Source organism: Epinephelus lanceolatus, chromosome 21 (genome assembly GCF_041903045.1).
Source record: "Epinephelus lanceolatus isolate andai-2023 chromosome 21, ASM4190304v1, whole genome shotgun sequence".
Taxonomy (NCBI): Eukaryota; Metazoa; Chordata; class Actinopteri; order Perciformes; family Serranidae; genus Epinephelus; species Epinephelus lanceolatus.
Window position 1 is genome coordinate 25,003,794 of NC_135754.1, and position 17,855 is coordinate 25,021,648.

Here is a 17,855-nt window from a genome sequence, read left to right on the forward strand (position 1 = left end):
ATAACTTCCGCTGCGCAAAGGATTGTGGGTCAGAATGGCCAAAGAAGCACGCTGACATGCATACTGTGAAATATGACCGGATGTAGTAGAACATCCTGGTACTTTTGGCATACTGCATCTGACATACTATGTATTGGGACACACTAATTCTTTTTCTGGCATACTAAATAGTATGGTAGTATGGGTATTGGAATGCAGGGCTAGAATTATATCAGTTGTCGTGTGTGGTCGCAGGAAGCTGCTCTTCGACAGAATTTACCCATTAAACATTAGCGCAAGATTATGCCTCTGTTACTGTAACCACAAGAGTTGATCAGGGCAAAACAGTTAACAATAAAACCTAGTGTAACAGTAGCACAGGTAGAGAAGTCGGTGAGTCTGCCAACTGAATAAGTAATGTTCGTTACACAGCAATATCTATCTAAAGATTACTAACATGGGTTAGCATTAGCCACACTGAGCTATTGGTTATATGAGTAAAGCTGTAGCTTCAATGCAACAATACATGTTGCTGCTCTTCATTTGTAAGAGAAAGACTGTTATTACTAGGGCAAGGTATTATATTGATATAACATCCATACTGTCCTATCAGACCAGATATCGTCTTAGATTCTGGGTATGCGCAAAGGTGTTGTCTTTTCCTGGTTTTACAGTAAAGTGATGTAAATTTCTGGGCTTACCAGACTGTTCCAGCTGTAATACCATCGCAACAGCAATATCGAGGTATTTGGGGGGGGGGGGGGGGGGGGAAATGGTGATATATGATTTTCTCCATAGTGCGCAGCCCCAGCTGTTTGAGTTTTAAGTCTTATAGTTGCCCTGTCTTCCCCATATTTCCTGCCAATCTTTAGCTGTCCTGTCATTAAAAAGGAAAAAAATACCTGCTCATTATGAAATGGCAGTTGATGTAAACACGTGCTCTGGTGAAAACAATGAAACACGACCATACAAAGAGACACATATTTTTGTCCAAGGATTTGAGAACCACACAGGGACTAAAGATTTAATTAATTTTGGATTTAAAACAACTGGCAGTGAGAACAGGAAACCCAGTGGGATGTTGCTTAATGCTGGATGTTTTGCATTGCTTAAATGTACATTTAGAATCAGATGCTGTGCACTCACTGGCCAATTTATTAGGTTGCTAGAACCGGGTCGGACCTCTTTAGCCTTCAGTACTGCCTCAACTCTTGGTGTCATAGATTCAACAAGGTGCTGGAAACATTCCTCAGAGATTTGGGTCCATATTGACATGATAGCATCACACACCACATCCCAAAGGTGCTCTACTGGACTGAGATCTGGTGACTGTGGAGGCCATTGGAGTACAGTGAACTCATTGTCATGTTCAAGAAACCAGTTTGAGATGATCTGAGCTTTGTGACATGGTGCGTTATCCTGCTGGAAGTAGCCATCAGAAGATGGGTACACTGTGGTCATAAAGGGATGGACACGGTCAGCAACAATACTCAGGTAGGCTGTGGTGTTTAAACCATGCTCAGTTGGTATTAAGGGGCCCAAAGTGTGCCAAGAAAATATCCCCCACACCATTACGCCACCACCAGCAGCCTGACCCGTTGATACATACCAGGATGGATCCATGCTCTCATGTTGTTTACACCAAATTCTGACCCTACCATCTGAATGTGGCAGCAGAAATCCAGACTCATCAGACCAGACAACGTTTTTCCAATCTTCTATTGTCCAGTTTTGGTGAGCCTGTGTGAACTGTAGCCTCAGTTTCCTGTTGTTAGCTGACAGGAGTGGCACCTGGTGTGGTCTTCTGCTGCTGTAGCCCATCTGCTTCAAGGTTGGACGTGTTGTTGGTTCAGAGATGGTCTTCTGCAGACCTTGGTTGTAACCAGTGGTTATTTGAGTTACTGTTGCCTTTCTATCATCTTGAACCAGTCTGGCCATTCTCCTCTGACCTCTGGCATCAACAAGGCATTTTCACCCAGAGAACTGCTGCTCACTGGATACTTTCTCTTTTTGGGACCATCCTCTGTAAACCCTAGAGATGGTTGTGTGTGAGAATCCCAGTAGATCAGCAGTTTCTGGCACCAACAACCATGCCACGATCAAAGTCACTTAAATCACCTTTCTTCTCCATTCTGATGCTCGGTTTGAACTTCAGCAGGTCGTCTTGACCATGTCTACATGCCTAAATGCATTTAGATGCTGCCACATGATTGGCTGATTAGCTAATTGTGTTAACAAGCAGTTGAACAGGTGTAGTGAGTGTATATCCCACACTACATGCAGGTAAGTTGCATAATATGCAAATGAATATTCAATATTTGTGGTGCTGATGAAGTATGTTGCACAGGTTTAAACTGCATACGTAGGCACACAAACTAACCTGGAAGTTAACTTCTTTGAGGTAAACTAATAATTCACTTTATTTTTTTACATTATTATTATTTTATGACTCATAGTTGAGAGGTTTCAGGTTATGGCTAAAATGGAAGGCCAGGAACCAAATGTATGCAGTTTTAAAGTTCAGATTATTGAGTTCAGTTAATTGGTTGAAAATACAATTTTAGAACATAACATTTCAGCTGCTGGAGAGCATTCTGTGTGAATGGAGCTGTTGAGTACAAAGTAACTGAGCAATTAAATTTTGAACTGTGGTAGTAGCAAAAGTCAGAATAATTGGCCGTCTGAAAATGATTATAATTCGGGGGTTTGAATCAGTTGCCTTTAAAACAAAGTTTGCTGATGTGTGATTGTTCCCGTGACGCAGGTGGTTTCACTGATTGTTGAATATATGCTCATCAGTGAAATAACCTAGCTCAAGCAAATCCTGCCTGCTCCCTGCCTTCTGCTGGATATAAGCACACATAAACCCCTGAATCATAATTTAATAGTGAGTGTTGATTTGCCTGCTGACAGAGCAGAGCAGGAAACCTAGGAAAAAATCAAAATGGTCACACTAAAAAAGCCGGGGCAGTTTATCTTGATAAAAAGACATTTTTTAGGATTTCGCATAGCATGTGCTAGAGAAATCCATTTTTGGTCACAAATTGCCATCAACGCAACAAACGGCTTTCCCTACACGACACTATACACGGTGCCTGTTAATTGCCCGGCACATTGTGAACAGGACTCTATCTCAATCAATCAATCAATTTTATTTATAAAGCCCAATATCACAAATCACAATTTGCCTCACAGGGCTTTACAGCATACGACATCCCTCTGTCCTTTGGACCCTCACAGCAGATAAGGAAAAACTCCCCCAAAAAAACCCTTTAACGGGGGAAAAAAAACAGTAGAAACCTCAGGAAGAGCAACTGAGGAGGGATCCCTCTTCCAGGACGGACAGACGTGCAATAGATGTCGTACAGAACAGATCAGCATAATAAATTAACAGTAAAACAGTAATCCGTATGACACAATGAGACAGAGAGAGAGAGAGAGAGAGATGCAGGACAGACGGTAATGACAGTAGCTTACAACAACATTATTGAAAGTAATAATATTATAGTTATAGTTCTGGCTACTGTGGTACAATATGTTGAAAGTATGTATTAATATCTGGCAGTATACATATGTGACAATAGTCATATGTGTATAATAACAGTAGAAGTATGACTAATGACTAATGATGGCAGCAGCAGCAGGAGGCATCTGGCAGGACCACGGCAGCAGCACAACCACACACGTCACGCTGTCCAGGCACCGCTGCGGTATGAGTTAACCTGAGAGACAGTGGAGCACAAAGGCTCCAGAGCTCTGTGAAGAGAACACTTCTCAACGTGTGAGACGCCATCAAGGGTGAGTAGTTGCCCACTCAAACCAGTTACGACAACGAATGTTGGGTCAAGACCCTGGAGAAAATGAATAGCGTGAAAATGAGCTTCCTTGAGAGGCTTTCTCACAGTTGATGCAGAAATCTTTGGGCTGTTTAAACCAATCATTGCATCAGCTGTTCGGGTGGCTGATCTCAGACGATCTTCCAGGTGAAAAAGCTAGATGCGGAGGTCCTGAGCTTTTGTGGCAACATGTGGTTTTTGGTAAAATCTTGGTTGGATGTACTGCCAAATTCACAGAAACGACACTGGAGACTATGGTAGTTAAAGGGATACTATGCTGATTTTCTACCAGTTTTTTTTATCATTACTTCCCTCCATCTTACCAGCGTCCAGATCTCCCTGTTCAATTGAAACGTGTCATCCAGCTTATTTCTGCTGGCTCTAGGGCTGTTGATCAAGCTACAGATTGTACTTCTGCATTTTCGTATGCCTTCCACCATGGATGCAAAGAGTTTAGAAGCAGATCGAGAGAAAGAGCTGCTCCTCTCTCTCAAACTCACCAAACTCAGATCAAACTAAAACTAGGCATAACTGATCAAATATAAACCTATTTCTCGCCTAAAATGTTTTCAGAAACATATTTTAGTGCACTGTTTGGCTGTAATAAGAGAATTCATGAAGAGAAAGTGGGCACCATACTGTTTCCTGTATTGTAAAAACAGAGACTGAAAAAACTGAGATCAAACAGTAAAACTAAGCAGTGCTGATAAAATATGAACCAAGATTCTGTAACTGCGTTGCCTATTCCTCGCCTAAAATGTTTTCAGAAACACATTTTAATCAGCATTTTGATACGCCACACAGAAACACATTTTAGTGTACTGTTTGGCTGTAATACGAGAATTGTGTCAGGTGGATAGATTATCTTTGGAAAGGATAAGTGCTTACTAACAAGGATTTTGTGTGTATAAAAAAGTCTCACATCTTTAACTTAAACCTGTGAAATTTTTGTTGGACGTATACAAGGTTAGCATCAACCTTAAAAGAGAATACAGCAACGCTCAAAGGCATCATGTCATGTCAGACATCAGTGGGCAAATTAAACACACTGCATGTATTGGTGTATCATTTCAAGTCATTTACAGCTGTGGAAACTCCCTTAAAATAAACGAGCTCCTGAATAGCAACTGACTCAGAGCAGCTGCGTGTAACCCTCTCTTTCTCCCGGCTTACCAAACCCTCCGGAAAGTCCCTAGAGATGCTTTATTTACCTCTTCGTATAGAGCCATACACACATACACTCACACATATAACTGCATCTCAACTCTCTGCGCTCTGAACTAATACTGCACAGAGAGACGGTGTTACCCTCGTCCAAATACCTCAGCTGGTTGCACCTGTTCAGATGGGATTGGGTCAAAATAAGTCGTTTTGTAGATGGCCACAGCAAATACTGCTATTGGCATTGGCAAGTGAGTGGCTGGAAATTGTGAATAAAAACAACAACCTCTGGCTCTCCCACTTTCCTCCCTCCCACCCTGTGTTGGATCTAAATAAGAGCCTCTTTTCAGGAGCTTGTGAGTCAACGCGCACTTCAGACGAGGAGAAGAAGAACCCGTCTCTCGCTCAGGTGGGCTCATTTTCCTGCCAATATTTCCCTTGGCTGTTACCAACTCCACCTTGTAATAGGCCCACTTATGTCAAGTGGTCATCCTAATTGAGAAGGAAAGTGTTAACATAAAGAACCTTGAGCCAAAGGAGTATTAAAGATAGCTGAGATTAACGTGCAGAGCTGCAGAATGTGGAGACTGTGGTTCGTTAACCTTCCAGCGTGACTGCCTCTTACTTGCTTTGTTTCCCTCCCTCTCATCGAACTTTCTAATCCCTCACTCTTCTTCGTTAGTAAAATTAATCTGGCTGTCAGTGCTGCGGTGGTCCCCTCAACCTCCCCATCTGCTCCCCCTTCCTCTTCCCCAAAGACGCCCACTACCTTTTCTCAAGAAAACCTGCTCACAGCTTTCTCCCCTTTCTGAAAATATTTTTCCACTGCCCCGTCCAAACCATGAGGGCCTTTCTTTGGACACCCACACACACACGCACACACATGCACACACACAAGCATGATTTGCTGCTCATTCACTCATGCTCTGTGCCTTTCAGTTTTCTCACCACCTGGGTGAAAGGGATTCAACCTTTTGAAAGGTGGTGATATAGGAAAATCACTGAGAGTGTCATCCAACAAAAGGGAGAAGGAGATGGACTTCAGAGATTGTCAGATGTGACAATCTCCATTTAACTCATTGCCTCTTGATGGAGTCGGGAGAAGCCAGCGATCTTCAGTGACCACATTTTCTGTACATGCAGAGAGAAGTCTTGGACAGAATGAATCAGAAAAGGCTGTGCAAGCCCCTGCATAGTGGTCTGAACAGTCATGTCTCCTAGAATTTACATTGATATACAACTAATTTGAAACGGCAAAACGTTTTGAGTAGGCTGCAACCTCCGGGGCTGAAAAATGAAGCCTACGCCACGTGCCAAAAACCGCATTGCCTCATATGGCCACTTGAGGCTGGCTCCAAGAGCGAGTCAATCCCCATAGACACCCATGTTAAAATGGACAACTTTACAGCCAAACAGTTTTGGTCTCTTTAGCTAATTGCCACCTTCATTACAACTGTCCTGGGGGTGAATTAATATAATTTTTTTTTAAATATAATTTATATAACTCACCTGTTTAAATGTTATTAAGGCTTATGCCCAGGCTACACTGCCTGTGTGAGCAGCATGTGTGCGTTTAGCACCCATGTTAACAGGTTACAGCAGCCACACTGCCCGCACGAGCAATGTTGCTCAGGTGTGGAACATCTAGAGAATGGGAGTCTCACCTTTTCCACGCAATGTCAAACAGTGAAAATGGTCTTCTGATAAGCATAACGACATTGTAACCTTTGACATTTTCAATGTCTAGATAACTTATAGTCTTGAAAAATATAAATATTTTCTTTTCAAGTCAAGCTTCCCTGTTTCTGTTTTAAAATAAAAGCCCTCTGACAATGTTTCTGTGGACAGAATCCTTTAATTTTTTTAACACAAGGCTTTTTATTGTGAAATTTGCAGGGCTGTGGTGTCAACAAAAGCAGTGGCTTTCATTGCTCCATAAGTTAGTGGAGTACTGGCTTTTAACTGTGGAAATAAAGTACTCAGAGTAGCAGGCAGCTCGGCAGCAGCACTGCAACAGCAACACTGTCTATAGGCCCATTTCCACTGAAGAAGTTCCTGGTACTATTTGGGGGGCAGGAACTACTACAGGAACGTCCTCTCGCTCGGCCCTCTCAACCACCGTGTCTCCACTGAGAGAGCGGAGTAGGAGGAAGGTTCCTGTAAAGTTACCAGGCTCCTGACGTAAATGTTGCGCAACCATTTTGACCGGGGCAATGTAGGGGCATAGGGACGCTGTTAGCGGTGTCTGTAATAACTCCGGTCATGGTCCGTGAAAAAAATATTTTTTCCAGCGGATGTCTTAGTTACAACATGATTGAGCTATCTGGAGTAGTTTCATGTCGTATCCGACAACGGGAGACTTTTAAGAGATGACGTCCTGATGTTAGCTTTGCTGCTGCTGTTAGCTGTCCCTGTCAGCTGATGCTTTCTAGGCATCGTGATTTTCCATAACTGAATAAATACCACACATAGCAACACAAAACTGCTTTGCTAGCTCAATCATGTTGTAACTAAGATATCCACTGGAAAAAATATTTTTTTCACGTTTATTGAGTTATTAAAGACACCGCTAACAGCTAACAGTTAGCCCAGCTAATCTACGATAATCAACCGTTATTTACAAAACGTCACATCCCGCCTTGAGAATATCCAATCAGCACCAAGTAACCCCCAAGCCCCAGCCAAGAGTTTCTCAGGGCCGTTCTGAGTACCTACTCCAAGGCAGGGACTTGTTTAGCCCCTGTAAAAGTTCCGGAACTCTGTCCCTCGGGGGTGGTTCCTGAGGTGGAGACACGCATCAACGGCCCTGGCCCCATAAAATTACCCCGAAGTTCCTGCGGTGGAAACGGGCTTTATGTGAACACCACACGCTTGGAGTCGCAGCAGTTCAGCAAGGGAGTTATCAAGCATTGCTCACACAGGCAGTGTGGCCCAGGCATTAAAGGTCTAGTGTGTAGGATTTAGTTGTACATATTAACTGCTCAATCTGATGTAATGAAAACTTAACAATTCTTATTTTCAGGTGACTCTAAACTAATGAAAACATAATTATGAATATTATGTACAATTTCTGCAAATAAATGCCCCTAAATGCTAAATCCTAAAACCATTTCGATTTGATACAATCTAGGGGCCTGCGATCAATATGAAACAATATTACATGATAATTTAACACAGCTGGTTACGGAAGAAGCTATCATCCCTGTGTTTTATGCTTTTGGCCAAAAAAGATATAAACAACCAATAGACAATGTAACAGCTAAACTGTTACATTGCACCACACATAAAACAGCCCATGGGATAAGTTAACCTTCAGGGTTTTCTTCAAAAAGACCTTTCTGGAAGAAATCTTTCCATTTTAACCCAAACCCACGTGCTCTGTCCGTTGACCTGTATACAGTGCCCAGATACTGTAAACGGTGCTCACATTAATCCAACAAACTGGGCTTTTCTTGTCAAGAGTATTCGGATCCGGGCCTGGGTTAAAGCCCCCTAAACCACAGATAGAAGTCTGGACTTGAACCTGGGATTCTCATGACACATCTGCGCTCAAAAGTAGTGTCTCATTACCTCAAAGAAACTCTGAACATGATACAGACAGCGATTACGCTCTCACCACAAAGTAATTATGAAAACAATTTGGTAATATACAAACCTAAATTTCTGGGGGGCATGGTTGGTCTGAAAGGTAACAGTGGGTACGACAGAGCTAACTGATGTACTGAACAAACAGAGAAACATAATTTTTTGTGGAAATGGAATATATTGAATAGACATCAGGATGAATTAAATGATACAGTGGGAAAACAGAGATAGTGGAAAAAAACAAACAATGAGACAGGTAAGAGATGGAAATTGTGAGATCATGAGGATGTTTGTGGATCAGTTAAGAGACGTCAGACTCCCTGCTAACCTCAAATCGTTTCTAATTATCCAGTAAATCCAGCCTGTGTCTCATACACACCTGTAAACACACACAGAGCTCCACAAAGAAAGCGAACAATATGAAAGTAAAAATCGCCCAGTGTGCACAGATTGCTCGAGGCAATTTCCAATCTCAAACTTGCTTGATGATGGAAACAAAGGCCCCCGCAGCTGATTCCTGTGCAGGAGACAGGAGGAGGAGAGGAAGTAGCCTCTCCACTGCATTGGCCTTGATGTTGGGAGGACGCATCTGCAACGCGAGGTCACGCCTGGATGGCAGCAGGGATTTACAGGCCCTTCAAGAAGAACCAAACCCTGCCCACCCCCTCAACAAAAACCCCCACCTTCCCCCCTTTCCCAGGCCCCTCTGGGAGCTGGCGGACGGTTCAGGTCCCAGTGTAAATATATTTTTTCTCTATCAAAGACACATTTTCCAACCACTGTCAAAGGGGAGGAGGGTGCTTTGGAGGGGGGAGGGCTATGAGAAGAGAGACGGAGAGAGTTGGGGGTGAAATTTTTTCCCCTCTTCTTCCCCCCTTTTCTCCTTCCTCTTTCGTCTGCTGCTGCCTGCCGGCTTCTAGCAACATCTGGCACTGTTTATCACCTGGCCTGCTGGTTCAAGCAGGAAGGGAAAGGCTGAGAGGGGAACATACGTAGTGCCAACCTGAGGTCTGCTGTAGCAGGGTTAAAAGATATTTCTGATTTATTACAAATTTGGGTCCAGTTTATGTACTTTAAGCCGTTGTTTCTATTGGCTATGATAACATCATATGATAACCAAGTAACTGCTGAAACCTGGAAACAGCAGCATCGATTAAAAAAACGTCTGATCAGGCAAATGAGGAAAACTATGGGTGAGCACAACGAGCAGGTCAAGCGTGGTAGTCAAAATTTTTAAAACACCTAGCCTGACATCGCCCGACCAAACTGCAAATGTGACTTAATCTGGAACCTCTCGCTTCGATTTCCAACGGGAATTACAGGCAGCTGTAGATCAAAGGCTACATTCTGACTTTAGGATCAGATTTCCATCTTAAATCTGTCCACACTATTATTCGCAAGTTATCAGATGAGATTTGTGTATTCAGACATCACCAACCTATCAGCATGGGCTGCTTTGGAAATGACATAGGGATTTGTCCACAGACTGTTTCTCATGTTGTCTTCTTTAGCACGGCGCTAGTAGCAGCATGGATCTGCTCCGCATTTCCATGACTCTGGATGTGACATCGCTGTTGTGAGTTGTGGTCAAAGACACTTTGAAATCTGATTTGAGTGTCCAGACTGAGACGCATCTGTGGAAATCCAATTGGAATCTCATTTCAAACCACCTCCAAATGTTGTTTGGATCAGGTTAGACTCACAAGACGCTTGTGAGACGCTTTGCTTAACTAAAGACTGATGTCTTTCTGATGTCTATCTCTTGGCATCCATTTTCAAGCTCTCTGTGTGTTTGTTTCCTTGTGGACGAGAGGGCGTGTCCTTTTAAAAAATGCAAGAGGCGTTTTCTCCGGTGTGTTAAACACACTTTAGAAAGGAGTGTCCCCAGACTATCAGAAGGCGGAGATCTCTGATTGTCTGGTGGCGAGACTAGGATCAGGTTTGCAAAAATCGCACTTCATGTGTTTGCTGTCCAGATATTGTAAAATCATTCTGGATATTCCCAAAAAACTATTCAGGTCTGGCAGTCTGAACAAGGTCAAAATGCCTCTGGATGCACTTAGACAGATCTATAACCAATCAGAGCAAAGAAACATGAAACACAGCGCTGAGTGATGGACATATATAAATAGAAAACAGCATGCAAAGAGACACTGTGATGGTATGGCATCAATGTTTCTATGAAAAAGTCTTCCCATTATTGACATCAGAACTTGAGACCTTCCAGGTCAGCCACCGCCATCTTGGTTGATTCTGAAAATGCCTCTTCTCTTTACTAAGCTAGGGTTATGCTTGCTATAGTGTTCCCAGCAGGGGGGTATGAGAGCTCCCCAAGTTTTTAATCATTGTCTCAAATGCGGCCATATTAGCTAAACAGTTTTGATTGGCCCAGCCCGGGTCAGGTTGGCTGTATATCTGACTGGACAGGAAACATACCTGCCAGAGCAAATACAGCATGGGATCACAGATTTGTCTGGTTCCCAGGCAATAAAAAGTCAAACCTGAACCAGAAGGTTAGTCTGTAACTTTTAATGGATGTTTACAGCAGACAGGTAAAGGTTTTCTCAGCCAATTAACTTTGACAGACACTGGAGTTTGTTTAAAACTTGTATGATCGTCTGACTGGATAACTTTTTAGCAATGTCGCCGTGCACAGATCTCAGCAGTTAAAAGGAGCCCTGTGGAGTTTTCTTAGAAACACACAACAGTTCTGTTCACATCCAACATGTGTGCGTGTCCTCGAGGTCTAATAAACATGTTGTGTGCATTCCCTCCTCATAACACTTTTGTAGGGCTGATTTCTTTTTTTAAAGGTCAGGGGGATATACTGGTAGAAATGGGTTTTCTTCAGTGTATAAACACTTGAACATAAGAATCATTGTGTTTTCATGACCTTAGGGTGCTTTCACACCTGCCCTGTTTGGTTTAGTTCAATAGTTCGTTTGCCCCCCAAGTGCGATTCGTTTGGGCAGGTGTGAACACAGCAATTGCACTCGGGTGTGCACCGAACCATCAGACCGAGACCGAGACCTTCACATGAAACTGCTTTATTCCAGTTTAAACCACCAAGTTAATTTGTTTTAAAGAGAGGGAGACCACTCCCAGTAAAAATCTCCTGAACGTTTGGATCTTGAGTTATCACAGAAAGAGGGTGAGCACACGTTAGCAGGCGATGAGCTAACCAGCCAGTCTCCAACATGCTAAACAGCATCAGAAAAACACTGATTTGTAAAGTGAGACTACTTTATTTAGTGTTTTTACTAGTTGAAATCACCTGGTCTGTTTGTGTCAGAGAGGAACAGACCTCTGCGGAAAGTTAGGCTCTCAGTAAAAACCTCCTGAACAATGAACACTGAAGGAATTCTAACTGGAGAAGTTCCAGCTGGTTGCGATCTGCACTCCTCACCACTAGATGCCGCTAAACCTTACACAGTGCTCCTTTAAATCACGCTTGTTTGCATTCATGCTAGCTAGCTTACTGTCTTCTTCACTGGCACATTGTTCCATTTCATGTTGCAGCCACCACCTGTCAATCAATGGCGCAGCTCAAAACTGGTGACAGAAAACGTGCATCATGTCACCTGAGTCCTCGTGGGAGTGCATGATACAAACAAAACAACTGCTAAAGAACCTCTCTCCAACCAAAGCCATATAAGGTCATTCATATTTTCTACCTCTCACTATCTAAAATACAACTTTGTGAAGTATGTGTGTAAAACTTTTGTTACTGCTGACGCAATAACCATACACATGACTTGAAAGTGAGCCGATCGAGAGCCTTTTCCTGGAGCCTGGCATCAGAAAGTGACAGACAGAGAGAGAATATAGGCGAAAGACAAGGTCCACGGGACAATGAGGCCCATTGATACAGTGGAGACAGGACCGGGTGCCTCCAGCGCGCTGAGAACGGCTGACGGTGCACAGAGGCACAGTGATTGCAGTCTGCATTACAAATGGCTAAAACAGAGCCGTGGTCCTGCAGAGGCCACAGCATCAGGAGAGACCTTGTGCAGACAGGTCTTTAAAGCCCCACAATGACCTTATTTTGTTGTCTTTACGCCGCGGTGACTAAAAGTGTCCAAACTGTCAGGAAGGATATGCAGCTGTTTCTTATCATTTTTTCACAATGCAAATCTTTACTACCTTTTTCTCTTTACCTGCATTTCCCAAAAGTCATACTGACAAAGACTGTTCCCCATGAGCAGCCACAGACTTGAATAAAGACACCGCTATATTACATGTGTACCTATTGTTGATTGTGTAGGAGCTGTCACATCATTCCTGTATTTGACAAGAAGCATCAGAGCTCAGATTTAATGGGAATCAATACAACTTTTGGTCAACTGTCTTTGTGCTTTTAAGCTATTTTTAGAAAATAAATGAAGTCATGTCACAAAGATAGTAATATTAGGTGAGAGAGCAAATTCGTCTACATTTTGAGACTTAAATTGTGCAGAAAGAAAGGAAATTCTAGGAATTAAACCCATCGTTTTGAGAAAGTTTTAATGAATGGAGCATAGAGAGGGTTGCACACAACTAACCCATTGTAAAATCTGAAATAGTCTTAAAAAAACAAAGAAAAAACAAACAAAAAAAAAAACATAAAACATAAACTGCAGTTTTGTAAAACCTGTGCTGGCAATCAAAAAGATGACATCGCCCAATGAAGATCAAAGTCCTGTGGCTCGTTTAAAGTTTGAACCATTTTTCTTAATGAAAGTATGATGATGTGATATGGATCCAAATAGGGACTGGTTTAGTCTGGGGCCGTTAGTGGCCGTTTTAGCAAGGAACCGGAACCAGGGCGAGTGGGACAGGATCCGGAATTCGATTGATGCGCCTTTCCGTCAAAATAAAAGCACCAAGCTAATAAAAATGCGATGAAACTTTAATTTAAAGAATATAATTTACAAGAAAAGCCCCAAGCCATTAAGTTAATCGATTTTCTTACACCCCTCATCACCCCAAATTGATGGTGCGCCAGAATTTAAAGTTTTACTTTGGTGAACACTTTTACTTTGGTGAATTTGGTGAATTCGGCATCCGCTCTCTAGACCGGAACCAGAATCCAGACAAAATTCAGAGTGAATAGAAACCAGGCTCTTCACTTTATGTGAAGAGCCTGGTGACGCGAGGCTAGGACTAGTTTAAGCACTGTTTGCAACAGTGTGCCCCTGTGCTTTATACAGTGGAGCTCTAGTTGTCATCTGTCAAATGAATCCCCAACTAATCTGATAATCAATTTATCTGTTGGAGTTATTTTCTAAGAAAGAAAGCAGAATTCCAGCTTTTTAAATGTGAATATTTTCTGATTTCGTTACTCCTCTATGACAGTAAACTGAACAGCTTTGGGTTGCAGACAAAATTAGATATTTGAGGACAGCATCTCAGGCTTTGGGAAACACTAATAAACATCTTCTGACATTTTATAGACCAAATAACTAATCGATTAATGATGAAAATAATCGACAATGAAAATAACCATGACAGAAGGCACCCTTAATAAAACTTCAAGAGGTCGAGCCTGAACAACCTAAAAGCAATCATTTCTTGTCTCCTTTTCCCTCTCACTTGTTTCCATTTAGACTCGGAGGAATTCCATTGAGTTCTAGAGATAAGTTATGTTGCACCACAATCATTTTCCACGCTCAGCACCTCCTGCCTACAGAGCAGTGGATCCCTCCCATTCATGTCTCTTTCATCCTACACAACACCTAAACAAGTCCTTGTCGCCATCTATGGGGCTGATGCATAACTGCACCTCAATCCCTATTAACATTCTGATTGTGTCTCAGTGTGAAGAAGGCAGATTCACAAGTATGCTGTTATTTTTCTGATTTGTTTTTAACACCACAGACATCGTCCAATAAGGTCAGTGGGATGTTTGATGATTGTTTGCTCTGGAAGACACAGCTGTTTGCAAAATATATTCAGCACAAGTTCAGAATATTCATCTGGACTATGTGTTTCAGTTCTTCTCTCAAAGATATGATGCATTCCCGAGGCTTAACTACAATTCAACCCTGACTTTAACCTTAACCTTACTCTGACCTTAACCCAGGAAATAGTCTCATCCAAATAACAGCCCTTTGACAAAGCGAGGACAGGCCAAAATGCCCTAAAGCATCGCCCTCACAAGGTCTAAAGTCAAACTAGTCCTCACAAAAAAAAAAGTATTACAGCAACACACACTTAACTATTCATGCTCTCCTTTCAGAGTGTGAACTTTAACCTGTCTGAGATCTATCTATCCATCTCTATCCCTTTCAGCCACCGGTAATGAACACAACAGGGAAACGTGCTGTACCTGTCTGTACGTGCAGATGATGATCTCCCGCAGATGGTAGTGCATGGGGGTCATGGTCTCGCTGACAGAGTCCAGGGCCATGTCCACCTCCCTCTTCATCCTGTGGCCATTGGGGAGCAGACGCACCAGCTGCATCACCACCTGCACACCAGAAACAGTTAAGGCCAAAAGTTTTAATGAAGTTGCAAAAGTTGTGACAAGACTGCAACGTTTAACAAACACAACAGACTCTGGAGCATCTGCCTCCCACCTTACATAACACCTGTTGTTATGTTAATGAATGCAACTAATGCGACACCTAGAGTAAAAGTAGAAGCAGGTGCAGCAACGGCATTGTTTCCCAAAAACTAAACTTAGCAGGATTTTAACCTTTGTCACAAGTCTGGTATTTTAACTCACTGTTTTTATAAGTGAATTTAAATGCACATTAGAATACATGGATTGAAATGTTTGTTTTGTATCATTATGTGGATTTAGTGACCTTCCTCAGCTGGTGCAGTTTGCCCAGTTGTTACGGTGCTGTAAAACTTTACATTTCCATTTTTCTACACTCTTTGAAGTGTTGTTAATGACATGGGCTGAGACTGAAAGTTGGTTCCTAACCTCTGGAACAGCTGTTGACAAAACAGTCTGAACACAAGTTTTATTTAGCAGCTTTTTAGGCTTTTTTTCTTTTATTCATAATGCTCTTTTTTAAATTGTTTTTTTTTTGTCATCTTAACACAACTCACTGGCAAGTTTGAAATACATGTTTTCTTTAAAAAGTCCCCAAAATCACAGCATGTAAATTCGCCAGAAACTGTAGAAACAGAAACTGTTGTTGGATTTTCAACTTTCCAACAGTCCACATTTTGTGTGACAAACACTTCGGGCCTGTTTATATGGTTCCGTATATTTCTGAAAACGGGTATTTATCCTTGCGTTTGCACTTATCATTTACACGTAACCGGCGTTTGTCTCGACGGAAACGGAGATTTTCAAAAACGGCTTCCAAAGTGAAAGTTTTTAAAAATATCCGTTTCTATGGAGACGTGTAAACAGGATAGTCCGAGATTTTGGAGAATGATGACGTTGCAACCCAGTTTGCGCATGCCCATTAGAAGCCCAGGAACCACCACAACAATGGCGGATATATGCCGGGTTGTTTAGGTTTTGTTAGCACTTTTGGGACTACTTACGAGCTTACAAATGAACTTAGCACTGCTGCATCAACATCACTGCTAAATCGGCACACAAAGACGTCTGCTGTGCCCAATATTAGTAAGTGCATAGCAGCTAACTATGCTATGTAAGGTTAAAATGTAGTTTATCATTAGTTGGGTTTCCATCCACCTATTTTCATTCGCATTTTCAACAATTGCGAAAAAAACACTTGAATGGAAACGCCAAAAATTCGAAAAAAGTTTTTACGCTTGGAGGGGGTGGAAAAGTCAGTGTATCGATATTAGGAAAATGCGACTTTTGGCAATGGAAACGATGACATAGGCTACCGGATCCTACTTCTACTTCACTTGTGGTACATGATGGAGTGACTGGTTACGTTCCGCTACTTCTTGAGCTTCCGCCACGTCGGGGAATGTGATGTACTGACCCATCATCTTAGATTTCATGGCTTCACAGGTGGCGTACACACACCAATGGACTGTGGTTTTGCTCATGCCGAAAGTTTCCCTGACGACCCGGACAACGCTGTTATGAGTGTGATGAGAGCTCTCGCAATAGTCAAAAAGTTCCCAAAGAACCTCTCCATCTTGTCGTAGTAAGATGTTGTTTACATCACTTGTGGACATGAGACACTCTCAATGATGTCATCTCATGGCGCCCTCTTCTTCTACGGGTGTTCTTTTGCATTTTTATTTTTATTTTTCATGAGAAGCGTCACCTACTGCTCGACCTGTTGACTCCCAATACTCGCAAAACAATAATGAATGGAAACGTGCATAAATTCGCATTTTCTTTTCCGCATTTTCACAAAATTCGCTTAAAACTTGCGCTACATTTGGATGGAAACCCAGTTACAATTTTTATGACTAGCGCCAAGAGGAAAACAAATCACTGTGCATGCGCAGAACGCTCTTCTATGGTGTTTGACATATGGCGTATCGCCACCTACTGGCCTGGCATGCTAATTGCAGCAAAAAGCTGCCGCTTCTGCGTTTTCATGTAAACAGGGATATCGCTTTCACAACTGATCTTGTAAACCCGGAATTGTTTTTTATACAGGATAACACTGACAGAGGAAGAAGCAGGAGGCAGCGAGGGAGGACAGCCAAAGAGCGGGATCAGAGAACAGAACAGGCCTGCAGGCAAAACCCTCTTTACTCATTCAGTGTGTGTTTCAGACTGGTGGCATCAGCATGCAGCCCGACCACTGTCCTCCTGACACAATCTGTGTCAGGTTGTGTAAAATCTTCACATTTTCTCCTCGGGAAGGTCGTATTTTTTTCTTAGCTGTTGTGTATTCAACTTTCTTAGAGCTTCAAACTTACTCCAGGATTAAAAAAACAATTAATTTAAGGCTTTTTATGACTTCATCAGCTCCTGTTTTTGGCCACTTGGGGGCAGCACAAACAGGTCAAAAAGACCACATTGACTTATTCTCTATCGTTATGAAATAAATGTTGATTCTACAATGTAATGGCTATAGATTGATGACATCTTGAAAAATACCCAAAGGCTGAAACGTTATCCTTAAAATAAACAAACTGCAATGGAGCCAGAGTGTGCGACACTTGTTTTCTATAATCAAGTCTACTGCCAGTGATCAGCACCTCACTATAATTGCTGGTGTTCCTTGCTTTTATATATTCAATATAGTAAAATGACACCATCAGCGTTCAGATTAGTTCCCTATAAGCTTCGGTTTCACTATACAATTCTCTCTGCTGCCAGGTACGGTCTCCTGGGGGAAAGAAAAGGCGCAATTAACGGCACAAAGGAAGTGCATCGACCACTGTACAACCAAACCAACCACTTGGTAAGGAGAA

General features: G+C 42.3%; 1 protein-coding gene across 8 annotated transcripts in view; it reads right to left on the reverse strand.

The window, feature by feature from the left end:
• pald1a (phosphatase domain containing paladin 1a) overlaps window positions 1-17,855 on the reverse strand; it is a 96,773-nt gene that overhangs the window by 39,830 nt on the left and 39,088 nt on the right. For all 8 annotated transcript variants that reach the window (XM_033611785.2, XM_033611782.2, XM_078163209.1 and 5 more), the window contains one exon: window positions 14,869-15,009. In XM_033611785.2, the coding sequence (XP_033467676.1) occupies window positions 14,869-15,009 (141 nt within the window). The remainder of the gene's footprint in view (window positions 1-14,868; window positions 15,010-17,855) is intronic.